General features: G+C 42.3%; 1 protein-coding gene across 1 annotated transcript in view; it reads right to left on the bottom strand.

The window, feature by feature from the left end:
- Positions 1 to 331: 331 nt before the first annotated feature.
- The window catches only part of LOC146618165 (chloride channel protein 2-like), a 57,636-nt gene continuing 31,754 nt past the window's right edge, over positions 332 to 26,213 (bottom strand). Inside the window, exons 10-23 of the mRNA XM_085371702.1 lie at positions 25,005 to 25,106; positions 19,236 to 19,320; positions 17,852 to 18,007; positions 14,885 to 14,954; positions 12,903 to 13,013; positions 8,181 to 8,394; positions 7,517 to 7,650; positions 6,625 to 6,821; positions 5,834 to 5,894; positions 5,439 to 5,503; positions 5,022 to 5,060; positions 4,302 to 4,406; positions 2,872 to 2,958; positions 332 to 502 (exon numbers count right to left, since the gene is read on the bottom strand). Of these exons, the coding sequence (XP_085227828.1) occupies positions 332 to 502; positions 2,872 to 2,958; positions 4,302 to 4,406; positions 5,022 to 5,060; positions 5,439 to 5,503; positions 5,834 to 5,894; positions 6,625 to 6,821; positions 7,517 to 7,650; positions 8,181 to 8,394; positions 12,903 to 13,013; positions 14,885 to 14,954; positions 17,852 to 18,007; positions 19,236 to 19,320; positions 25,005 to 25,106 (1,597 nt within the window). The remainder of the gene's footprint in view (positions 503 to 2,871; positions 2,959 to 4,301; positions 4,407 to 5,021; positions 5,061 to 5,438; positions 5,504 to 5,833; positions 5,895 to 6,624; positions 6,822 to 7,516; positions 7,651 to 8,180; positions 8,395 to 12,902; positions 13,014 to 14,884; positions 14,955 to 17,851; positions 18,008 to 19,235; positions 19,321 to 25,004; positions 25,107 to 26,213) is intronic.

The following is a 26,213-nucleotide window of genomic DNA, read 5'->3' as shown; positions in this document are numbered from 1 at the left end:
TGTGGCGACAGGATGAAATTAGCTACAGGTGCCTCCATCACTGGCAGGGAGCACGTCTGCTTGCACAGGTTCAGCTCTCAGCCTGACTATTAAGACATAACCAATAATATATGACAATTAACACCTGACTATTAGGTATGTCAGTGAAGAAGAAAGGAATGAGAGTGGAAACAGGAAAACACAAAAGCTGAGGCATCTGCCCCCCTAATGTACAGACCTATACACATTGCACTGTCTGTATTTGATTTTTGCACGTGTAGCTTTGGGAGATTAAAGACTTGAGCACTTTGACATTTCCTCCTTCTCCTCCCGAGACTTGCCGTTGGTCACGTCAGCAGACGTGCTTTGGTGCATCGGTGACGTGCTCTTCTGGTGGCCTCACAGCTTGGAGATAGGTGGTCTCATTCTGGCTGCTGCTCAAGCTGCTGTTCCTGAAGGTGGCCATAGGGGGGGCTACCTTCACACCTTTCAGAGTCATTGAGCCATCTATGGCTTTACGGAGCTAGATGAAGAAAGAAGGCAGGAATTGTTCAATTCCAGGTGAGTAACATCCCAATAAAGTTGTTTGAGCCATGCAAACACAAACATAACTCAAGGCTTTAAGCTCATAACAAATTTCCCACGTGTGGGACTAATAAAGGTTATCTTATCTTATTATTTTGGATTGCAGTTTAATTTATATGGTGCCAGATCACCACCATAGTCATATAGCATTAAAGGGAGAAAGAGGTGGTGACAGTAGAGAGAAAGAAACAACGTAGTAGTAGTGCCAGTTGCACGACCTGCTTTTTAAGGCTCAGAGTTTCTCATGCCTGAAGACTTTATATGTACAGCACATAAAAATTCATATCTAATAAAAGCAATGATGTATACATTTTATGTGCATATTAATCTATTATCCCCGCATTAAAGGAACATATGTAATGTGTTGTTCTGTCAGTACATAATAAGAATGCTTTTTTTTCAGCTGTATAATTTCTTTATTAAAAAGGGTGTACCTCAATGTTTTGGTCTTTCAGAGCTTTTCCTTTAATTGGCTTCTTTTAAATATGGGATGTTTTGGCTGTTGTGAGTAAAAGTGCTGCAGATCCTGTCAATGTGCTCTGAGAGTTTAGCCGTCCGTCGATCAGAGATGTGACAGTGTCTGTGTGAGAGACGGGCAGACTGGGAGAGGATGTGTTTATCTGCCCTGACTGGGTTTGTGTTTTTTCTTGCTGTTGGACAGAGGTGGGACATAATTCTCTCACCCCAACCGGTCGCAGCAGATGGCCCCGCCCCTCCCTGAGCCTGTTCTGCCGGAGGTTTCTTCCTGTTAAAAGGGCGTTTTTCCTTCCCACTGTAGCCAAAGTTCTTCCTCATAGGGGGTCATATGATTGTTTTTCTCTGTATCTACTGTACAATATAAAGCGCATTGAGGTGACTTTTGTTGTGATTTGGCGCTGTATAAATAAAATTGAATTGAATTGAATTGAACAAAGTACAAATACTTTGTTACTATACTTTAGTACAATTTTTAGGTATCTGTACTTTACCAGAGGACTTAATTTTCTGACTTCTTTTTACTTTTACTCCCTACATATTTAAACACAAATCTGTTCTTCTTACATTTTCAAAACAGGCTCATTGCTTTTGCTGTAACAGATATGAGTTATTATTTCACATCACTGCAAGCCTCCAAACACCAAACTGGTGTGAGTCTAAACAGAAACACATGAAAGGATGTCTGTTTGTTTATTAATCACAAGGAAATGTCATAGAGAAGTCAGGGCTTAAAAGTGGGACGGTGGTGAGTTTTTGGTTTGTTTTTTCCTTTCAACATCGGAACGACTGCAGGTCCATAATTTGCGGTTGTGATACTTTGGCATCTAGCTAGCCCTACAGAAGAGGAGTGAGCATAAGCTTTTTTTTTAAATTGTGAAGTTATTGTGACTTTTCAACTCAGCAAACACACAAACTGTGTGCTGTTTGTCTCACAGTGTGTTTCAGCTAAAGTGCAGCTGCTGGATTTCACAGGGAGAGAAAAGAAAGAGCGCTAGCTTCACTCAGAGATGGAGAAAGATGAGAACGACGGGCAGACTAACTGCTGTCACTCACAGGTCAGTGCAGGATAAACAGGTTAGTTTGCTGCACTGTGATTGGTTTAAAGTAAAGAACAGTGACTGCTGCACAGTGGCTGTGTTTCGTGGTCACAGTTAGCTCACAGTGTAGCACAGATTCATTCACTGAATTCCACCTTCACACCAACTTCATCCAGTCTAACGTAAAGGCGGCATAAACAGTGTAGAGTCAGTGCAGGAAACATCTGGTTGAATCCAGGTGTGTTAGCAGCTCCGCTGATCACAGCCTGTACACTAAGAAAATCTACTGGAAATGAATGTGAGTTTGATTCTTTTCCCCACACTGAACCATTACAACCAGTTTAGTTTAGTTTAGTTTCCCCCACTTTAACCTCTGACGGTGCACATTTCCCTGTTTACAGTCCCCAACTATAATGTAGGCATAAGAAAATAGAGCTGCTTTCTATTTACTTCTGATTCAAGATGAGAATATTTAGAGTTTAATAAAGTTTGTATTAAAATCTACTGATATTATTTTAATATTATGCTAATATAGCACAAGGTTCAGTTAGCTTTGCACAGAAACAGAAACATCCTCCAAAGAGCTTTTCAGAGCCTGTACGTTTTTACTTTTACTGGAGTAAAGAAGTTGATTCTGTACTTCAACTTTTACAGTAATATTTTTTAATAGTAGTATTTGTACTTCTGCTTGAGTACAGAATGTCTGTACTTTTACCAACTCTGCTGGTGGAGCGCAGCTGATTAAGTGATCAAACCCATACACCCCAAAAGTCCTGTAAAGAGAGACTATTACTTCTTTGATGGAAACCACCCCGATGAGGCGTCCGATCCTGGTGACGTAGGCGTGGTCGAGGCCCAGCAGAGAGAAGATGGTGTAGGTCTGTAGGAAAACAGCAGAGGTCTGTAGGTAAAAACTTTCTTCTTACCTAAAGTCCAGTTTGGAAAATGCACCACTGATCTTAATTATCCAAACTTCACCAATATCTAATCACATTTGAGTCATTCAACCTGTCACATTTTCAGCTAAATGGGATTTTTTTTTTCCACTGTGGGAAATTTGCGAGGGGGAACCGACATGCTTAACAAAGCCGTGTACACCTGTGGACAGAAGACTCTCTATTAACTCGACTTGATGGCTTTAAGAAATGTTTGAAGCTAATCAAAACACATTTGTTTAATCTGCACATGTGACCTGCACACAGGATTTTATTGGGTGTATTATGTGTGTTACGGAAGTAATATAGGCTACTATTTTGTTAAGTTTAGTGAGGCAGTAATATGGGCTGCGGTTAGCATACATACAACTGTGGTCAGTAGTTTACAACACTCATCATGAGCATGAATATCATGGGGGCTTTTAATGGTTTCTTTGAACTGTTGAATGATTGAGCAGCATCTTTAAAAAGCAGGAACTGGGTGCACAAGTTCAGATCTGTTTAGGATTTTCTCCACACGTGTTCAAAAGTATACACCGACTTAAATCTTTAAATAAGTGGTGCTGAAAGTTGGATGATGTCTTTCAACTTTAAAAGGCAGAATCTGTTGACTTCTCAGTCGTGGTCACGTTTGTCTATAACCGAGGGCTGTTAGCAGACAGTTAAAGTGGCAGCTCGATGAGGACCATTAGCACACATCTGTGAAGGCACTAATATTGGTTAATGACACATGCTGGTTTTGGAGTTAGTAGTTTTCATAAGGACCTTCCTTTTTCAGCAAAACAATAGTTATTCTTTTTCCTTTTCTTTGCAGTTGATCTGTATCTGAGATGTATTTGTTTTTCCTTTGTTTTTTCACTTTGCTCTTATAACATCAAATCTTTGTTTTTCTCTAATTGATCATTGTTAGGACAACGTTGAGCCATCACGCAGTCGGCAAAAAACATTTGCCACAATTGCTTTGTTATGGAATACACTTATTTTGAAAGTAACAGAAATGGTGCAGTTTGAAATTGCAGTGTGTATATGTAGACATGATGTAATATTATATATGTATTATAATATTATATATAGGATGTAATATATACATTTTGTTCTGCCAAACTGTTTGTGGATCTTTTCATTTTAGGTCACCTTGCATTAATTTATCATTTTAAATCATACGTACGTTCTTTAAAGGATCAAATACAAGTCAACCGTTGTCCCCTAACCCTAAAACACTGGAAAATACTGCTGTCACTGTGACAGACACATACAGACTGACTGTCGCAGTATTCAGAATTCAAACCTTATGCAGTGATGTACACTCCAGCAGCTGGATCAGGGCAGGGTTAATCTTGCAGTTGTTGAAGTTGACCCTCTCATCAAGTTGCCTTGCCTCCCAGTCTGTAATCTGCAAGTCAACAAGAGTGAAACTCCTTTTCAGCATCCCGTGTTGGATTGATCACTTCATAGCAGTTAGTGATCTACATTATTTTCCCTTAAGATGACTTTAGTTTGTAATAAATGATTCGCTTACAGTAATACAACCTGTCATTCTTGGCCTAAAGTGTATTTTTTGAATAATTAGGCCTCATCTTATCTTAAACACCAACAGAGCAATTTGCTGTCACACTGCTGGCTAAGACTCGCCTCTGTCAGTGCGCCCCAGGGTGGCTGTGGCTACAATGTAGCTGCCATCACCAGTGTGTGAATGTGTGGATGACTGGATGTGTAAAGCGCTTTGGGGTCCTTAGAGACTAGAAAAGCGCTATACAAATACAGGCCATTTACCATTTAAGACAATCTGAAAACAGTTCCATCACCTTCTTTTCAAACTCTTGTTTTTGAAGATGTTTCGCCTCTTATCCAAGAGAATTCCTCATTTCTAAATCTGAACAGGGGGCTGGGTGGAAACCTTTGTAGTCCCCCCATTTTCTCATGTCCCAGAGCAACGAACACTCTACTGCGACCGCTTGTGATCTGCTCATTGGTTGCTCTGTCTGTGTGGATTGTCTGAACATCTTACCTCACTAGTGGGATCTTGAACATCTCGATCATCTTGTACCTGAGAAGCAACAGAAAGCAACGATAGTCAGCGTGTACACTGAACCCAATAACACAACTCAGTGTGAATGCCACAAACACAGGTAAAGGCAAACAACAGCCCTCAGCAGGTTGTTACCTCCATAAACATTTAGCACTATGTCTGTGCACAGAAGATGGACAAAATGACATGAGTCACTGAATGAGTGACTACAAGGACATCAACATTGCAACTTAAAGCTGATGCTGTTTGATGATGACGTCCAGTGTCAAACTACCAACGCCGTGCTTTGCAGCAATCTGCCAAAATACTCCAGAGGTCTGAGTGAGACGGGCTATGTTAGGACACCTTTCTGCAGGGTGGAAGTGTGGGTGTGTGGGTGGGATGTCACTCTCTTACCTCTTCTGCATCTGAACTAGCACAGAAAATGCTTCTCAGTGTGACTCCTGATTCATCTCGTGAGCCTGCATCAGAGACAGAGACACAGACACACAGACCGCAACATAGTCAGGAGGTCCAGCTTAGTGAGCTCAGGGAGTGAAATTAGCTGGTTTGTCTTGTATTTTTAATCAGTGGCCACAAAGCAAACATTTAAAGTGTGAGCTAGAAAAACCAGTGTGTTTATACCTATTTAATTCAAACAGTTTCAGGAGCTGCTCGTCACATAAGGAACAGAGAGAGCAAAACCCACACTTCTATTGAATTTCTATTTCCTTTTGTTTCGAGCCACATCAATCTGGTCTTCTGAAACTCTGCTGTGTGCATGTATTTGCACAGGTAAGTGTAGTTCTTACTGTTGGAAAGCTCAGTGGGTCGCTCCACCACAGGCGGCGGGTTCAGCTCCTCATTAGTGACCTACACACACACACACAGACTGATTAAACAAAATCACAATCACGTGCACTACTGTGGGCTGATGCAACAGAAACACGAGCACACGAATGAAGAGAGCAAACCTGCAGCACCAGAGCTACACTAAGAATTCTCATATTAGTCTGGCCTCAAATGTATGACCTCAGTCAGTCCCCCTGCTGACTTTCCTTTCCCTGACAACATCTTCTCTACGTATACTGAGGATTTTTGAAAAGGCCAGAAAAAAAAATCATGTTTTGCCAAGAAAATATGCTTATCAACATATCAGACAATATCAAATCAAAAGCAGACAGTATCACAGCAGACTGCTCGACTTCCACATCCATGCCTGAGGACGTTCTGCTTAGCCACTCACTCATGTTAAGCAATGCAGTGCAGCAGCTGCAACAAAACATCTTTCATCTATAGACATCTATCTGCAACCTGTCTGCCAATTTCAGTTTATTTCCTCTGCAAACACAGAAATGACCTCGTGCATTCATTCAATTCAACACTTTGATACACAACAATTGCTATGAGCAAGCAATGGACCAGACGGGGTGTGGAGCGAGAGTGAGAACTGAGGAAAAAAACAATGAAGCATGAGCAGGTGAATGGGTGAACATAACAAACATGCAGATAAGTCTAAAGTTTCAGGTGAAAGAAAATGTTGAATCTGTCACTCATATTAGAGCTCCTTTCACAAAGCATGCGTCCTCCTGTGACCTCTCACCTGGATGTGGCCTTCCTCCGGGCCTGTCTGCAGGCTGCTGTTGTTATTGCTGGGTGGGTTCGACTCAGTGGAGAGGAGCTTCTTCGCCTCAGCGCCTCGTTCTTTGATGCACTGCAGACGTCTGGCACAGCTGAGCTGCTGCGAGAGCAGCGACTGGAGCTGGGTACGCTCAATGGAACCCAACAGGATCATTGACTCTGGGAGAGGAGGATAAAAAGGGGCGAAGGAGCAGGTTTTTATGTGAGATAAGGGAAGAGTGTGTAAACTTGTTTTAGAAATAAGGAGTGAGCTAACTGTGGCGATCCCAACCATGTCCTTGAGGCATGTCCTCTTTCTTAAGGTCACATATATATATTTTTTAGGCCTGCTTCTTTTTCTTTCGTCCTCCACTTGTACAGTTGCCTCTTACACTCAACAAAAATATAAACGCAACACCTTTGTTACTGCTCCCATTCCCCATGGGATGGACGTAGAGACCTAAAATTCATTCCAGATACACAATATAACCATCCCTCCCAAACAGTGGTCACAAATCAGTCCAAATGTGTGGTAGTGGGCACATCTGCTATATTGAGATAATCCATCCCACCTCACAGGTGTGCCACATCAGGATGCTGGTCTGACATCATGAGTAGTGCACAGGTGTACCTCAGACTGCCCACAACAAAAGGCCACCCTGGAATGTGCAGTTTTTTGCGCTATTGGGGGTCTGGGGACCCAGAACCGGTCAGTATCTGGTGTGACCACCATTTGCCTCATGCAGTGCAACACATCGTCGATTCTAATAGATAAAGTCATGTTAAAAACAGACGTATCTATTGTTCATGTATGTGTTTATTCATGGGGGTAGTGAGTTATTATATGAACATCACAGTGTGTAGCAGTGACTTACCAGCTGATTTGAGCAGGGGTAGAGCCTTTAGTCGACTTTTCATTAGGATGTTTAGCAAGTCTCTGTAGCTGCAGCTGAGTGTGATGTACTGCACGTCGCGCACCATAATGTCCTCCACACGAATGTTATACACCCTGAAATGAGAACGGAGAGGATTATTAATCTGCTGTAGATAGGAAGGACTCGCGAGAGTAGGAAAAACATGAGCATGCTTTTAGGGAAATAAATGGCAGCAACAAAGTTCTGTAGGAAGATTTTTTTTTTATAGATTCTTGTTTAATTCCATGCAGCTCCATTTTAATGGGAGGAGAATCGGGCCCAATGAGGAGCAGCCAACCGCTGTGACTGACCAGCTTCGACTTGAACATCGAAGAAGACAACTTTATGAAATTTGTATCATTTCAGTCACCAAATACCTGATCAGATATTAACTTAGTATTGTTTATGTACATTGATTTCAAGCATTTCCAAATGTTCTTAATTACCTACGTAATACGTTAGTTTTTTGTTTGTTTGTTTTTTTGGGGGGCAGTTATTATTAGCTTTTAATAATTAAACAGTTAAAATTATTCTTGTTTGATGTTTCCCACTTCTAGTTTTTCAAAAGGCCAAAACCTATTTATCATGACAGTTGTGTGCTTGTGTTTCTCCAGTGTATACATACTCGTGCTGACCCCAGCCCAGCTCTGGGAGATAGGGAAGCTTCTTTATCTTGATGATGGAGTCATAGATGGAGGGCTGCAGGGACTGGGCCACAAGGTTGGCCAGGACCACTGCTATCAGGGCCGGCAGAAGGTGGGAGATCTGTCCAGTCAACTCAAGCACCATGACCACGGTGGAAAATGAGTGGCTGACTGCTCCGGACAAAGCTGCAGCACCTTTTGTTGGGAAGAGGAACAGCGAGAGAAATTACTGCTTAAATGTTTGTGTGCTACAGTTGTGCCAAAAACCCAGTTGCAGCATGGCAGACCAACAACTAGCCTAGCCAGTTGAGGCACTAGTTCAAATGGTGACCATACAGCGTGACTTTCGTGGCCTTCTGCAGGACTAGTCCAAGTGCCAGATGGATGTGGTGGAGAGCCTAGCTGTAGGGTTGGCTCCTTGCTGGCACCACCACTACTCCCAATGTGGAGGTGACTCTATACCACATGGGAGAGGGTGCACTTAAGGAAGATTGGACACTGTGGCTGCTGCCTCTGCTGATGAGGAAGCTCAGCTGGCGGCTCTCAGCTCACCTGTGATGGCAAGGGGTTGTTTTGCAGATGGCCAATGGGAAAATGTTGACCAGCTGGAGCTCACACTGAAGGACCACCTCCAACGATTCACAGGAGACTTGACGGGGCATGAGGACCGGCCGTACTCTTATGCCAGACGCCTTGTTTGGCGCAGTTGCCAGGTGACTACCGCCCTATAGTTGTGGCCCGGCCCTGGCTCTGGTGGAGACGGGGGTACTCGAACACTTTGTGGAGGGGCTCCCCGTAGGGTTGGGCGATATATCGAGTTTTTTTAAAAATATCGATATATTTTCATACGAGATATAAGATGTGACAATATCGTTTATATTGATATAGTCTATGTTACGTTATAATTATACTTGTGGAGCTGCAGGTTTGCCTGTCTTTCGTCCACTTTTGTCTCTACGCAACGTTATTCGGCCTCGCCTCTCCTTCACTGAACACAACTCCCCCTCCCCCATAGCTTCACCTGCAGGCAATGACAAGATTCTCCAGCTGCCTCCCTCTTCCCGCTCCACCACAACCACCCACACATGCAGGGCCTTGGAGTAGGGGTATGTCACCAGGGTGCAGAGGAGGCTACCCCCCCCCCCCCCCCCCGCCCCCGTCCCCTTCTGGCTGCCTCTGCCTCAATTTTATCTCACAACTTAGACATTCACATTACTCACACTCTCATTACACATACATATAGAATCTTGGGGGTGGGCACGATACACGGAGTCCAAATTACCATCAGGGTGTACACCCCACCCCTGGCGTCGTTGCCCACCTCTCAAGGTTAAATACACGTAGACATTGAGGGCCAGCAGGAGGGACTATGCGCTTACCTGCTGCTCTCTGGCAGGTAGCTCCATGCCCTCCTGGGTTTTAAATGCACCTTAGAACACACATGCATCAACACTACAATGAGCGGGTGGAGGGAGGTTTGGAGTCTTCTCTCACCCCCATTCTCTGCGACCTGCTGGAGCGGGGGGGCCAGGAGGAGGAGTTGGCCGTCCGACTGCGGTCTGGAGTGTGGGGCCTCCCTGCTGCTGCGGAGTCGGGGCGGTCTGCCTCCCCCCACCGCAGGGAAAAGGATAACACCACCTGGGTCTGGGTGCAGTTCCCCCCTCCAGGGGCAAGGGTACCTATACCCGGGGCTTAGAGTACGCTTGGGGAGTGTGATCGTGTGTACAGCGTCTCTTTATGTCTGTCTCCACGTTGGTTGAGTGTGGAGTAAGTGCATATGAGAGCATGAGGGTGGGAATGGATGTTTGTATCTGTGTGTGCCTGTATGTCTGTGTCTATATGTCAGGTTGGGTGTCAGGTGCCACCTCTCTGGGGACATCTCAGGCCCTCCAAGGTTTGGAGGCCTATCTCCACCCACCACCACTTCCCCTGCCAGTGGCGGACTCCCTCAGACATCGGTGCGTTGGTGGTTCTTTGTGTCCGGGGATGGGCGTCCAGGTACACACCGGCTCACTCCTTGGCGGCCGCTTATTGGGGCCTGGAGCCTGGGGCTCGCTCGGGCCACTTCGGAGGTGGGGTGCCCTCGGCCTCTCAGCCTGGGGCTCGGTCACTCAGGCACAGCTGGCTGCCGGCGGAGCTCACGGGCGCGTCACTGCAACTCCCCCTGGCTTCTGCTCCGCGGCTGCTGAGTGAGCCCTCATCTGGGACTCTCCTCAGCTCTTTCTGGGACAGTGGCGCGGCTGCCCCTCTGTTGGTCTTCCTTGGTCTCTTGTGTTCTGGGGGCCTCTGGATGTCTGGAGTTTTGATCTCCTCCATACCTGCTTCATCATTGTGATGTTGTTTATTCTATGACTCTTGTTGTCTTCTGCTTGTTTTCTTTTTTCTTTCTCAACAGGTGATCCAGGTGATCGATATATTTTTTTTTCTGCCCGTTCTGTTGGTTTTTGGTTTTTGCCCTTCTCCCCCGTCCCTCTTCTCAGCTGTTTCTCTTTCCCTCTTTCTTTCTCCCCTTCTTTCCCCCAGTCAAGTCTGTCCCGTATTCAGCAAGTGAAAATAAAATTAACAATAAAAGGTGAATCAAATGGACCATTACGGCAAGGCTGGGATGGTCAATTTGGTAAAGTAAATCTGTTGGGCATCTTTCTTTGCCTTTAGACAACAATTCTGATGGCAAAAGAGCCAAACGGGACAGGCAAAAAAAAAGAAAAAAAAGACAAGATGAAAGCGGAAAATCAGTGCGCCTTATGTATGAATTCTGGTTGTGCTTACTGACCGCGAACCGATTTTATGTGGAACACAGCGCTCAGCAATCTGTCAAAAAATGTTTTAATATGACTTTGCTAAGCTACGGAGCTGCACCGCTTGATGGATTGTCGGAGGATTACGGCTACCGGGGAGGAGCCTCGCGGAGTGATACGTACTGTGTGTGTATAAGGACCACAAATGGCACCTGTTCAGAGACGTGGTGCAGCTGTGAAATCTGTCTTTGTTATTATGCTCAGCGTCTATCAGTTTACATTTTGACTGCACAATTGTGAGCTTTTTGTTATGCACAAAAACAACATTGTTTTCTTTTATTTATGGACCATGATTATTTAATAAATGCTGATAATTTATTTTTGAGTAATTTCTTCATGTACATCTACGCTGTATGTAAATAAAAGTGCCCGTGTGACAGCTGGGACACAGTGTGACTAAGAACTCTCTTTTTGTTCTTAACTTAAAACTTAAAACTTAAAAAAAAAAAATCGAGATATATATCTTATATCGCCATCCAGCTAAAAAATATCGAGATATGAATTTTGGGTCACATCGCCCAGCCCTAGCTCCCCGCTCGAACGTTGGAGTGGGCCTGAAGCCAATATTTCCATTTGGACAGCTACAGACCAGATCAGTTTTCGGCGGAGCATATGCAATGGAAGTCCATGGTCCTGGAGTGCCTGAGGCAGGTGGGGCTCTTAGCCAACCCAAAGAAGTGTACAGTTGGACAGAGGTACAGTATCTATCTGCAGGCAACCTTCAGATAGAGAAAACGACAGCCATCGTATCTTGCCCATGTTGCACGACCAGAGAGGAGGTGAGGTGGTGCTTGGGAGATGGAAGCATGTAAATATAAAAATAACCACTGCAGCCAAAAAGAGTGCCTGACGAGCCCAGTAAGCTATTAAGACTCGACTGTACACTGTGTTCGTGTTTTCCTCCGAAACAATAAAGTTCTGCTGGAGCAGCCTTTCAACGCTTCTTTCTCTCGCTAGCAAAGTAAAGCTAGTTACTGGCCTGGCCGAGGTAACAAGAGAGTGCAAACATGTTGAGGGCTGTGTTAGTTCAGTGAGAGATTTATTTGGAAGGAAAATTTTCACTTGTAGTCGAAAACTAATGTGTATGCTTATGCCTGCATTTTTATTTTGTTAAATACAAACAAAATAGCAAAAGTGCTGCCACGTGTCTGGCCAGAAAGAGCTGTTTATTTGAAACTACTGTACTATACTGTGCTATACTGCTGGGTGACTGTCTTCTACTCGTCAAATACATTTCATTGCAATGCTGACCCTGTGCTAACTTGCATATGACAAATGAAACTGAAAGGATTCAGATAGTTAAGAGTGAGAAAAAAATTGTTTTCATGTTTGCAATTTTGTCTTGTTACACAATATTTGGAATTAAATAAAACAAACAACACACTACATTTTAGGAAATATTAGTGGGTGTTTTTGTTTTTTTGTACTACTTGGACACTTAAGTGGCCCTCCAATGAGATGACGGTGCCAGAAGTGGCCCGCGGCTCATTTGAGTTTGAGACCCCTGCCTGTTTAAGGCCTTCCAAGTTGGGGCAGCTTTGTCCCAGCAGGTGAGGGGGTTTGACTGTCTGGTCATTTATATAAGCCAGAAGCTATCTGAGCGGGAAGGTAGATACAGCTCTGTGGACGAGCAGTATCTGGCAATACAGTGGTTGGTTGACCTTCTTCATTACTACCTCCTGGGCGACTCTTTTATCCTCTGTTCAGATCATGCGCCACTACAGTGTCTCCACTGGAAAGCAAAAGTGCTGAAACATTCACGAAACTCCCGAGGTGTGTGCATAGGGTTCTTTGTGAGCTACAAGGGTCTCCAAAATGTTAAGAATGTTATTTTATTTACTTTGTACCAAAGAAAGTATTTGTCATTTTAAGTAGAATGTAGTCAGGAGAGAGTCGCTAACTTACCCACCACAGCGTAGCCTCCTGGCACTATGGGATAGATAGCATGACCTGCATGAATGCCTTCCGGGAACCAGTATGCCATGCATTCTCCAACCAGACGCCCCAAGCCGGCCCCTGAAATGTGGAAGGAGATAGAGATTCACAATCAGTATGTGGCTGTTTATCAAAATCAGCAGTTCTTAGACTTGCAAGAATTTTCAAACATGTGCACAGAAAACTGAAATCGCTGTGGCTTGAGCACCATCAGCCTGACAAAAATAAATTGCTAAGTCAAAATATAAAATTTATCTAAAACAAAAAAAGTATTGAGTTTTGAAATCATTATTGAATCAGTCACTACAGTAATCTAAAATAGGGTTGTCAAACTTTGGTTCAGGGGCCAAAATGAACCTTGCAAAGACTCCAATGTGGTCCACTGGAGAACTCTGGAAAATGAAGGAGTTCACAGATTTTAGTCTTGGAAAAGGCCGACTGGGGAACCAAGAACTTAGTCTCTACAGGACTGGAAACAGTGCGTTAAGTGTCACCGGGCTGGTGAACAGAAAACCCAGTGATATATTCTGCTGACTCAAAGACCTAAACGTCACCTTGAACATTGTCCAATTCTGAGACAATAATTTCACTTACTTTGCTGTCAGCTTCACAAACACCAAAATCATTGAAATAATCTCAGCTCAAAAACATTCTTGCACCCATTTCTGTTATTCAGGCGGGGACAGCTGACGCCCAGCTGTTGCCAGTGCTTGTCCTGTCTTCCAATGTGAGGGCAGCCTACTCCTGCACCCGCACCTACTCGGGTGGGATTGCCATTCAGTCTGCTCCAGTACCCATGCTGGTCCCCAGGGTGAGGCCAGCCAAGACACGGTTGCCTATGGCTTGCCCATCAGCTTGAAATGACGAAATGCAATATCCCAGAATCCATTTCGCCCAAAACTCAAACGAGGCAGTGGCGGAGGAACACAGAGTGGCAGAGTTTGAAAGATTACTCTGTCTGGGTCACAAAATAAACTTTTAAGATATTTTCATGCGAGAATGGTGCTGTGTAAACTTCAAATATCTGCTCGATTTATCAAGACATCACATATTTGCAAAAGTGCTCTAACGTTCTCGGAGATGCCTGTTGAAGGAGTATTGAAGGTCTCTGTTTTGAGGTTTCTTACCACTCTACAGTTTCAGTGCTCCTCGATGGGTAGTTGGCAAATGTTTGTAGGCAAGTCAATTTCTTCTTGACTATCATTACTGCAAACTACTGTCAACCCCAGCAATCTGCTAGTAACCAAATCATTCACAATGTTTTCTGTAGTATTGGCGTAAAAACCTCTCTGTTACCATTTTTGCATAATGACAGCAAGCAAGCAACTTCACACAACCACTAGCTAAACCCTTCAAGAATACTTCTTTTGTCCACTGGTGATTACTCACAGCTAGGCATGCATGACATTACTTGAACTTCCAGTAACACAGTGAGGAATCTGACTCAATGCACATGTTAAACAAAATATAGGTCTGCCTTTATTCACTTTTTAAACATGCTACACAAATATTTTGTCTGAGTGATGTTGAAAAACAAATTCATGGATGTGTTACTTCTAGGCTGGAATGCTGTCAGTCGTTATTATCTGGATGTCCTAAAAACTCCCTGATAAGCATTCAGTTAGTCATCTCTACTTTCAAGATTAGGCTTCAAACTTTCCTTTTTGCCAAAGCATATCATTAGGGCTGGTGACCCTGAATCCTTCCTTAGTTATGCTGCCTTAGGTCTAGCCTGCTGGGGGAGTCTTTCCTTTTTCCCATTTCTTTTCATTCTGTGTGTATATATACAACTACAATTTTTATTTATTAATCTCTGGCTGTCTTCAACTGTGCCTTTATCCTGTTTCTCTCCCCTCACAGTCATGGCAAATGACTGTTCACCCCTGAGCCTTGTGTTAACGCCTTCAAATGTGTTTCATCTGTTCTTCTTCACAGAAAAACACACATCTTACCAATGACAAGTACTGGCATGAAGGCTCCATAGGGCACTGGCATGGTGATGGCCAAGGCACACATCCAGAACTAAAAGAAGAAGAAGACATCAACAGAAAGAATAGGGTGACATTCCAGGAGCTGCATGGTATTATCTGGTGTGTTTCTAGATTCCAGCTCACCACAAGGCAGACCGCAGTCTAAACCCAGATGCTACTTTATACAGACCTTGACCTATTTGGTTTCAATGCGCGATTTCTGTTTTACTCTGCTCAAAGTTTTTTAGATTTACTGTAGGGTTATTTTAATTTGCACAGCTCTTTTCTATAGGCTTATTGTAGCCAGTGTGTGCACACAGGATAGGGCTGGGCGATATGACCCAAAATTCATATCTCGATATTTTTTACCTGGATGGCGATATAAGATATATATCTTGATTTTTTTTTAAAGCCATAAGTTAAGAACAAAAAGAGAGTTCTTAGTCACACTGTGTCCCAGCTGTCACACGGGCACTTTTATTTACATACAGCGTAGATGTACATGAAGAAATTACTCAAAAATAAATTATCAGTATTTATTAAATAATCATGGTCCATAAATAAAAGAAAACAATGTTGTTTTTGTGCATAACAAAAAGCTCACAATTATGCAGTCAAAATGTAAACTAATAGACGCTGAGCATAATAACAAAGAGACAGATTTCACAGCTGCACCACATCTCTGAACAGGTGCCATTTGTGGTCCTTATACACACACAGTACGTATCACTCCGCGAGGCTCCTCCCCGGTAGCCGTAATCCTCCGACAATCCATCAAGCGGTGCAGCTCCGTAGCTTAGCAAAGTCATATTAAAACATTTTTTGACAGATTGCTGAGCGCTGTGTTCCACATAAAATCGGTTCGCGGTCAGTAAGCACAACCAGAATTCATACATAAGGCGCGCTGTCGATTTTTGAGAAAATGAAAGGATTTTAGGCCGTGCAGCCCCTGTGGGCTGCATGTCGTTAGCGCGGTTAGCTCGTTAGCGCGGTTAGCTCGCTAACACGTTGACGCCGTCCAGCCCAATGCACGGGGCGATCCGCGGTAACTCGCTAACGGAGATTTTCCACTTTCATCTTGTCATTGCCTGCAGGTGAAGCTATGGGGGAGGGGGAGTTGTGTTTAGTGAAGGAGAGGCGAGGCCGAGTAACGCAGCGTAGAGACAAAAGTGGACGAAAGAGGCAAACCTGCGGCTCCACAAGTATAATTATAACGTAACATAGACTATATCGATATAAACGATATTGTCACATCTTATATCTCGCATGAAAATAAATCGATATTTTTAAAAAACTCGATATATCGCCCAGCCCTAACACAGGAGATGCACAAATTGGTCACATGCATTGTAGCTTGCATAGTAAATTGACTGAGGAAGTTTTCTCTGACCAGACATCCTTAAATTTCAGTTGAATACCCTTGGTCTAAATCACGGGTCGGCAACCGTTCTGATAATGCTACTCATTATCAGAACGTTTCCTCAGAAGTCAATGTGCCATATCAACCATTGCATTAGCAATCATGCTCAACAGTTCCACGCTATATAGAATAATTTTAAAGAACTATATTTGTTCGCCGATGTTGGCAAAGTGCAGATCAGCTGTTTTAAACAAAAAGCAAATAAAAAAAAACACTTTTTATCCAAAACAAGAACTCTATAACAGCAAAGGAACTGTACGACAGAAAATACAAATGCTATTTATGGTCTACTCACAAAAGTGATAAGGAAAAATACTAAGGCATGTTTGTTAATACATGTTATTGTGGTCTATGGTCTCCCACTCAGAGACACAGGTCTCCAAGTGTCCGGCAGTCAGACGGCTATGGGAGGTGCTGAGAACATTATTTGTGTGATAGAAAGTCTGCTCACACAGATATGTGGAGCCAAACACTGTCAATAAGGCCTGTGCAATGCTCTGAAGACAGTTACACTTGTCAGGTAGTGATGTCCAGCAGGTGAAAATGCACGAGACAAATCCAGCTGCCCATTAAAGCTTTCTGGTTTAATCAGAAAAGAAAGCATTGGTCCAAACACCTGCATTGTGAATTCGTGGTGCTGATGCTGCGCTGAGCAGACAGCTCTTGAACGTTTGAAGTGTTGGAATGTGGAAGTGGCACAACTAATGTAAGCTAATTAGTGATGTGCACCAGTGGCCCGTCCATAGATTATTATTTTTTAATGCACCTTCTCAGATTAATTCACTGTGTGCCGTGCCATCATTTAACCCTTTGCGTGCCAGCTGTGGCACGCATGCCCAGGGTTGCCGACCCCTTTAGAGTCAAAATGATAGCCTAGCTGGATCATCTTCTTATGTTAAGATGTTTGGAACCATTAACCATAAAATAATCATTCAAAGTTTCTTATTCAAAGACAAGAATGCAGCTTATACGTTTAACATTGACATCAGCTCACTAGCAAGATCGGTGTGACAGAGCCAATATCAGTGTGCACCTGACACTCCTACACCATGATAGAAAATCATGTCCTACCGTCAGTGTTCTTTAAATGCATGTGTGCTGCACACGCAGCTTTCAGACCAACCTAGTATCAAAGCAAAGCATGTAATACATAGAGTAGTCCACTGTTTCCATTTCACACTTTGCCTCTCCAAAGCATGAAATGGACATGCATGCACTAGTTGCACTCGCAGTAAGCTGCAGCACCAGCAGAGGGACATATTTTCTTTCCAGCAAATAAAATTAACATGGGAAAGCTTTTTAAAAGACATTAATAACACATTCACATGTAAGTAAATGTGGACCTCTGGATTAAAAAGGGGGGATAGCACCCTGTGTATGTATAATAAATCCTGTCAGGAATTGTGCATGAATTTAACATACTTTACATAGAATGACAAATTCATTTTATACATTATGAAAACTTGCAGACAGACACATTTACTAGCATAAATCAAACCTACAGCTTTGTACACATATTTTCACCTTACTCTCATTATGGTGAAAAGGGCCAGTGTGCCGAAGACGGTGACTTGTGGGTGCATCCAGACTCGTGCGTTTCCAATGTAGTCAAACTCTTCAGCGATGCCGTCTTTAGTCCATGTGCGGTTGTCCAGTAATGTGACCAAAGCCTCGTTCTGTGTCAGCTGGAAAATTTGGAAAATTAAACAAATAAAAAAAATACAATTACTACGACTGTGACTGAGTCGGAGCTCTTTCACAGATAATAGAAACAGAAACACATGACAGATAGTTGGTGTCCATGTAGAGGAATGCTCAGACCTCTACATCGGAGAGACCAAACAGCCACTTCACAAGCGCATGGCACAACACAGAAGAGCCACCTCCACAGGACAAGACTCAGCAGTCCATCTGCATCTTAAGGATAAAGGTCACTCTTTGAGGATGCCAACGTTCACATTTTGGACAGAGAGGACAGATGGTTTGAAAGAGGAGTGAAAGAAGCCATCTATGTCCACTGTGAGCGACCATCTTTGAACAGAGGCGGGGTTTACGACACCAACTCTCTGCCATTTATAATCCAGTTTTGAGATCCTTCCCAGACGCCTTAACGCCCACTCACATCCTGGGCCATCTGACCTCAGGAATTCGCATGATAAGGTGGGGCCAGGTTTCACAATGAGCTCACCCGAAACTCTGGCTGATTGGGACCCACACCCAGTTTCACACCTTGGCTCAGGCGATTAGAGGATCATCAGGGGGTCCTTTTGTCCCTCTGTGGGGGGAAACTCCCACTAGGTTTATATCTGGGACTCTCCACCATTTGACCTTAGAACTGAAGAAGCTTCTTGGGTGAGAGGTGAAACGTCTTCAAGCAACTTAAAGAAGTCCAGACGCTTTTCTATGCAAGCTCCTTTGACTACGATGACCTGGATGACTGAGAACCTTCACAGACATATTTCATTCAAAATTCAGTGTTTGGCTTGAAACCCTAGAAGATAATTTCTAATGGTTTCAATATTATCCTTTTATTTAACATTAGCATTTCCATGATGTGTAATCCACAGAAAATTTTTTCATTTTTTTGAGTTAGTTGATGATGTATTTTATTATATAATGAATGACTTCAATTTAACAAGAACAGGCTGAATTTTAAGTCTTATTGATATATCAATAATTTGGTATATCAATAATTAAATGATTTAAGATGGATAAAGACTGTTTTCAAACCATACAACATGTATGATATGTAAACCATCTTTAGATACATTTCAAAATTAGCTTAATTAGAATAAAGAGAAAAAGCCCTGCATATTTTTTTTAAAGAATTCTTTGATGTCTACTGTAATAACTGTAGAGTGATGAGTATATGTAATAAAAATAATATATGGTTCATGGGCTTTGTGAACCTACCTCTCCAGCCATAAACTGTCCAAAACCAGAAGGAAACAATAGTGACGAAATGAGGAAAGAGACCATCACTGGATACACAAGACATCTAAGAACATAGATATATAACAGAAAGAACAAGTAAGCAAGGGTAAAACAATGAAATGCTTTAAAACAATAACATAAAACAATAAACAGGGAATAATGCATGTCTAACAGTTACTGAGAAAACCATAGTTATTCACGCATGGGTGAAAAAGCAACGTGAAGCCAATCACTATATTATATTTATTTTTATAGGTACATTTTTTCCTTTATTTACTCAAGTTTGTTTAACTTAAAATAATACACTTACAGGCCACCTTGCTGGGTATACCTATGAAAATTATTTTTAAGGCAAATCTCAAATTATCCAATCACATGTCAGCAGCTCAATGTATTTATGCATGTGGAGTTTAGAGCTTTACCATATCATTCTGTCAATCTATGATTTGTCATTTATTCCTTTTAAATGAATATAAGAAACTGGAATTTTGTGCACAGGTTTGAATGTGTTTGGGGTTTTCTCTAATACACATAGGATCGAAAGTATGCAGAGACACAAATATACATATGCCCCTATTAATATTTGGTCGAATGTGTTTTAACAGTTGAACTTCGACTAGACTCTTGGTAGCTTAACTGAAATCTATAGCTTGACCACATGGACAAGCCAAAAGCCTTATGGAGAAAAGTATTAATTTCTGATGACCAAACATCGAACTGGCTGGCTATAATGACGAGCGGTATGTTTGAAGGAGTTAATGTGAACTGCACCAACTGTCAAACATGCCCTGGGTCTGTTTTGTACGGAGCCCCTCTGATGACATGGTCCAAAAAGTAAATAAATTGTGGCCACAAAATACTACTTTATGCCCTCGAAATAGTATAACGTGCCCGCGAAATACTTATTTGTGGCCACGCAATACTATTTCGAGGGCACGAAGTAGTATTATAGGTATTTAGTAGTAGTATTATAGGCATAACGTGCGCACGAAATGCTAATTTGTGGGCATGAATTGGGTATAACGTGGCAACGAATTACGCATTTGTGGCAACGAAATAGATAACGTGCGCACATCATATTGATACAATTCCTGGACAGCTGCGTAGAGACATAAGCATAAGAGTAGGCTAAACCTATGCACTGTGGACAGTATGATTGAGTTTTATTTTAGGCTGGGGATGAGCTACAAATGCATTTTGAAAAGCCTGGCAATGCAAGGAACCATTATTATGGAGAGACATTTAAACAGGATATTGAAGGCCCAGTTGCTTTACATAGATTTTATTGTCAACCAACTGCAAGGGCCTGGGAAGGATCACGGTTATCAGTCACGTGTTTCGTGGCCACAAATAAGTATTTCGTGGGCATGTTATACCCATTTCGTGCCCACGAAGTAGTATTTTGCGGCCACAAGATATTTATTTTTTGGACCATGTCATCAGAGGGGCTCTGTACAGTAGTTTTGCTGCCAGTGGTACTGGTACATTATACAAAGTGAGTGGAATAATGAAGGAGGAGGACTACCTCCATATTCTTGAACTTCTTGAAATCAATAGCCAGATGTATGAAGTTATGAATGACATTCTTGTTGCTACTGATCGTGGTAAATATGCTGTGCTTGTGTTATTGGATATGACAGCTGCATTTGACACAGTGGACCACGACCTGCTGATCTCCCGCTTACATCACTGTGTGGGAATTTGTGATCTGGCATTGTCATGGATAAAATCATATCTTTCCGAAAGGAGTTTTTGTGTCAAGCTGGGGCTGGCCGCTTCCTCTGTGGCCCCTCTGCTTTGGGGTGTGCCCCAGGGATCTATCCTTGGGCCATTACTTTTCTCGCTGTATTTACTCCCCCTTGGTGCGATTTTTCGTAAACACGGAGTGTCATTTCATTTGTATGCCGATGACTGTCAGCTTTACTTACCTTTTAGTCATTTGGATACCTCCCCATGTCAATCACTGCTTGACTGTCTTAGCGATATTAAATTATGGATGGCAAATAATTTTTTGAATTTTAATGGTCGCAAAACGGAAGTAATTTTATATGGCCCGCATCGTTCTACTGATTCTCCAGATGTTGATTTTGATGATTTGACCTCTCATCTGAAAAGTTCAATCACTAATCTTGGTGTTAAACTTGATTCTGCGCTTACTTTTGAAGGTCATGTAAGTGGGGTGGTGAAATCAGCTTTTTATCACCTCAGACGCCTGTCGAAGGTCAAGCCTTTCCTTTCCAAACCCAATTTGGAAACTCTTATTCATGCTTTTATCACCTCACGTCTGGACTATTGTAATTCCCTTTTAATAGGGGTTGGGTCGGGCACCTTGTCACGCCTGCAGTTAGTTCAAAATGCGGCGGCGCGATTTTTAACCGGTAGTAGGAAATTCGATCACATCACTCCGGTTCTGGCTTCCTTGCATTGGCTTCCTATTGAATTTAGGGTTCGTTTTAAAGTCCTTTTATTGGCTTTTAAATCTTTAAATGGTCTGGCTCCTGTCTATTTATCTGATTTGCTGAAGCCACATGTTCCTCCCCGCTCGCTCCGTTCAGCTGAGCAGCTGCTGCTGTCGGTCCCTAAGTCGCGGCTGAAATGCAGAGGAGACCGAGCCTTTTCAATTGCGGCTCCGATGCTCTGGAATAACCTTCCCCTCCAAATTAGACAAGCGTCATCAGTGCAGGGCCCTATTTCAGGAAGCCGGTTTAGAAAACTCAGAGTGAAAAACGATACTCAGGGTTGAGTAACCCCGAACTGTCCAACTCGGAATATTCGGTTTCAGAAAGGCTGATAAGAATTAGTTCAATCAACGCGGAGTTGCTTTAACCCCAAGTTAAGCGCGCACACGAGGATACATAAAGCCCTGATTAGTGGAGTACAGATTAAGCGAGTCACCATGGAGATGGAGGGAAAGAAGGCGCGGTCACTGTATTTTACAGCGCTTGAGGCCGAAATTCTGATGGCAGTATAGGGCTTTGGAGCGTGATGTCACGGGGGTGGGCGATAACATGCAAATTTTGCGGAAAAAAAGTAACACAGCCTCAGCTGCAAAAGAAAGGGAGCATGCATGGCAAAACATGGCCGACAGAGTCAATGCGTGAGTGTTAATTTAAACATTGATCTAGGGATTTCCACCCATTTAACACGTTATTTTATTTTATTTTATTTTATTTTTTATTTCATACATTTGATTTTGTGATGTGATGTGAGCGCAGGTGCAACCCAACAGGCCCCAAACGTTCCTGGCAGCAAGTAAAAATGAAATATAAAAATATAGTCCAAACAGGTGGTGTAATTGTATTATGAGCCATAGTGCTTGGTCTGTTTGTCCCATGTAAATCAATTGCAGTTAGAGGCTACATTAATTTCCCCTCTGTAAGCACTTATTGAAATTATCTGAGCACATTACAAGTACATATTTGCTTACTCTGTATGCTCAAATGTGACCCGTTATAGCCAACAGAAAAAAAGCGGAGGCCTGAAAAACAGGTGGGGGTCCTCCACCACCACCACTCACAGAGGCTGAGCAGTTGGCTTCCACATTTGTGATAATGTTGGCAGCATCACATATGATCTTCACAGTGCAGAGAACACAAATTAGCATCCATTACTATGATGAAATAATTTGTTAGTTTGAAATGCTACAGGGAACTATGTACCTGTACATTAATGCTGTGGAAAGACTTCCTGTTCACATAGTCTCCTTCATTTACTGAAGGAGCAATGATTGGAATGTGAGTGCCATCTATACAGCCAATCACGCCTGGGAACCGTGAGAATAAATGTAAAATTTAAGTAGTAGTTCAAGTATCACCACATCATACATTAAGTTTTGGTCATCCTGCTACCTGCAATTTTGTGGCATCCCTCTTTGATAAATCTTGTGGGTCTGTGACCGGGGAACACCACAGACGAGTACAGGAGACGTTTCAGTGCAACTGTAACATTCCTGACTGCCCGACAGACGGTAGCCTTGGAAACGTGCTCAGCGTCACCAATATTATACAGAAAGCTCCCGTTTGCAAAAAACTGAAGTGCAATACAAATAATATGTACAGAACTGAGAGGATGTCCGCGATGTGTCACATGAGCAATATTAGGCCTGAGGATGTTATTCAAATCAATTATAGATTGTGCTGAAAAACGGTAACGTTCACACAGGAAATCATCAGGAAATGATAAAATGTCCAAATGCGCTCTAATCACTCTCTCCCGGCGGAGAGCTCTGCGGAGAATTTGGGCTTCAACATCTACTGGCTCTTCAAGGAAGGGGCACGCCATGTCTGACACTTCCTACAGTCAGGTTTCTGACAAAGAGGCGGAGAAGGTCAGGGTTAGTTGAAGTAAACCTGCTAGGGGGCAGGTTAGCTTCACGGAGTGTGTCGTCATAGTAACTCACTCAGAATTAATCTAAACTCGCTTTGTGAAACCGAAAACCCAGAGTTTTCGTTAACTCAGGGTATACTTACTCAGATTTTGCTCTAAACCGGCTTCCTGAAATAGGGCCCAGGTCTTTAAGTCCAGATTGAAAACCTATTTTTATTCCCTGGCTTTTAACTCTGTAGGAAACTGACACCTTCTTATTTATTTTATTGTATGTAATGATTTTATGGTATTTTTAATTTGGTTGTTGTTTTGATCTGTGTTGTTCAGCACTTTGGTCTGCCTGGTGTGTTCTTAAAGTGCTATACAAATAAACGATGATGATGATGATGATGAAACCTGGATATAGCCCGGTGAACACACATCAACACTAGTTTTGGAATGGGTAAAGTGGGCTAACATTAGGAGGCTTCAGGAAATGCTTTCCTAAAGTCTCAGCCTATGCTTCAACGTTGGGTCCCTTTTATTATGTCTGACTGTGCTGTGCAGGCTTCTAGAGTTACGTAGTTAAATTAAGAGTAAATTACAAGTGAAACTATAAAATGCATTTTCTTATCAAATGGAAGTGTGGATGCTGATAGCTGAATGTTAAGTTAAAAATGTTAAATGAGCTGGAAAATACAGAATTTTTCACCTGAAAACAAAAGTGCAGAACTGTTGAAAGCTGACATTTACACAGAAGAAGTTGAAAAGTACAGGGTGGGCCATTTATATGGATACACCGTAATAACATGGGAATGGTTGGTGATATTAAAGTCCTGTTTGTGGCACATTAGTATCCACGCCTCCCGCTGAACGCGTAGCGCTACTTTGAAGTTTGTTTTTCGCGCTACTTCGTACGGCACTACGTTGCCTGGCGGACGGACATGTGACCAACATACCACTCTTGAACCCCGATCCTTCCGCCAGGCAATGTAGTGCCGTACAACAGCGGAACAAACAAAACAAATCGTCTTACGATATCACAAAAATCATAGACAATCCATAGAAAAGCCGCACCTGACTAAAAGCCGCAGGGTTCAAAGCTTGTGCAAAAAGTAGCGGCTTATAGCCCGACAATTACGGTAAATGAATACTGAATTTATTTATTTTTTAATTCCTTAAAAAAATTTGACTGGCATAGTCTGAGTGTTTCAGAAACTGCTGACGTAATAGAACTAAACCACACAAACATCTGTGGGGTTCAAAGAGAATGGTATGAAAAAGAGAAAGGTCTACAGAAAAACATGTCTGAATGCACAACATGTTGACTGCAGACTGAAGCAGATGGGCTGCATCAGTTTTCCTGACAAGTTAACATGCTTGTCATAAATTTGCAACAATGCTTTGCATTCACTGCCTCATATTAAAAAAATCCCAACTTACTTTTTCATGAGGAATGTGTTGAAGAGCTTCTGTTTCTTGATGAACAGGGCAATCCGTCGGTTTAGGTAGACAAACAAAGCCCCACCAAAACCACTGATAATACTGCAGAAAAAGAGAAAGAAGTTAATGCCTTGAAGACATTAAGAAATATGATTTTTATATTGAGGGACTAAATCTTGTTCTGCGGTTTTGCAGAACCTCTGCCCATCTTCACATCAGAGAAACTGCCTGGATGAGATCTTTTAATTCTTAATCTAAACTAATCACTTGTTTTTCCAACCACGGGAATTGAGAATTATAGCTGCTATCAACTTCAACATAAGCTATTGCTTAGCTACTCCATAACCAATGGCTAAACAACACACCAATAAACACATCAAATGCCATTCTGAGTTTGTTCTATTAATTTAACCATTACACTGTCCAAACCATGAATCAGTACATGGGATACAAAACACACAAATGCACAGACTGCACAAACATACCAAACTACAAACCAACAGAATGCTGCACCAATTATCACACCAAATTGCGACATCAACCCACTGAATCAAACTGCAGTCAGCAGAAGGTTTCACCCCATGCTCACCCTATCCTTTTCCTCATCAAACACCAGGCGAGGTGAACAGGTGAGTGCACCCACATGTACTGCGTAATACCCACCCATGAGTCATGCCTCACAACAGTTTACCCATACAGTGACACCCAAAAACCAACCACCCAAAAAAGAAACATGTTTCATGAAATATTAACATATATACATATAACATTTGATAACTTTCAATGTTATATTGTGAATAAAATATTGATTTGAGATTTGCTAATAATTGTATTTCATTTTCATGTGTATTATACACAATTCACAATTTGAAAAGTGTCTATTAGAAAATGTAAGTTTTTAAAATTCAGTTTATATATTTTTGGAAAAACTAATACGTTGTGTGATTTTTTTTTTCTTCATATGGGTTCAAATTCAGGTCATAAATATTTTGTACCTGTAAATCAGACTGTGCACTTATGAACTGAAATGTAAAACAAAATATCTAAAAGTTTTATCTTTGTGCATAACACTTCACGTTTTATGCACAAGTTCCTGACTTGACTGTGTTTGGCCTTACTGAGCTTCAGACAGCAACAGTGCTTCCTGGGCACAGATAAGCATTACTTTATGGTTTGGGAATCAACTGATTTTTTTGTAACCGGTTAAAA

The sequence above is a fragment of the Diplotaxodon limnothrissa genome, linkage group LG14, assembly GCF_057381915.1.
Source record: "Diplotaxodon limnothrissa isolate DT_005_m linkage group LG14, D_limnothrissa_male_GT1.1, whole genome shotgun sequence".
Lineage (NCBI taxonomy): Eukaryota > Metazoa > Chordata > Actinopteri > Cichliformes > Cichlidae > Diplotaxodon > Diplotaxodon limnothrissa.
The sequence above is the reverse complement of the archived record's forward strand: the minus strand, read 5'-3'. Positions and strand labels throughout refer to the sequence as shown.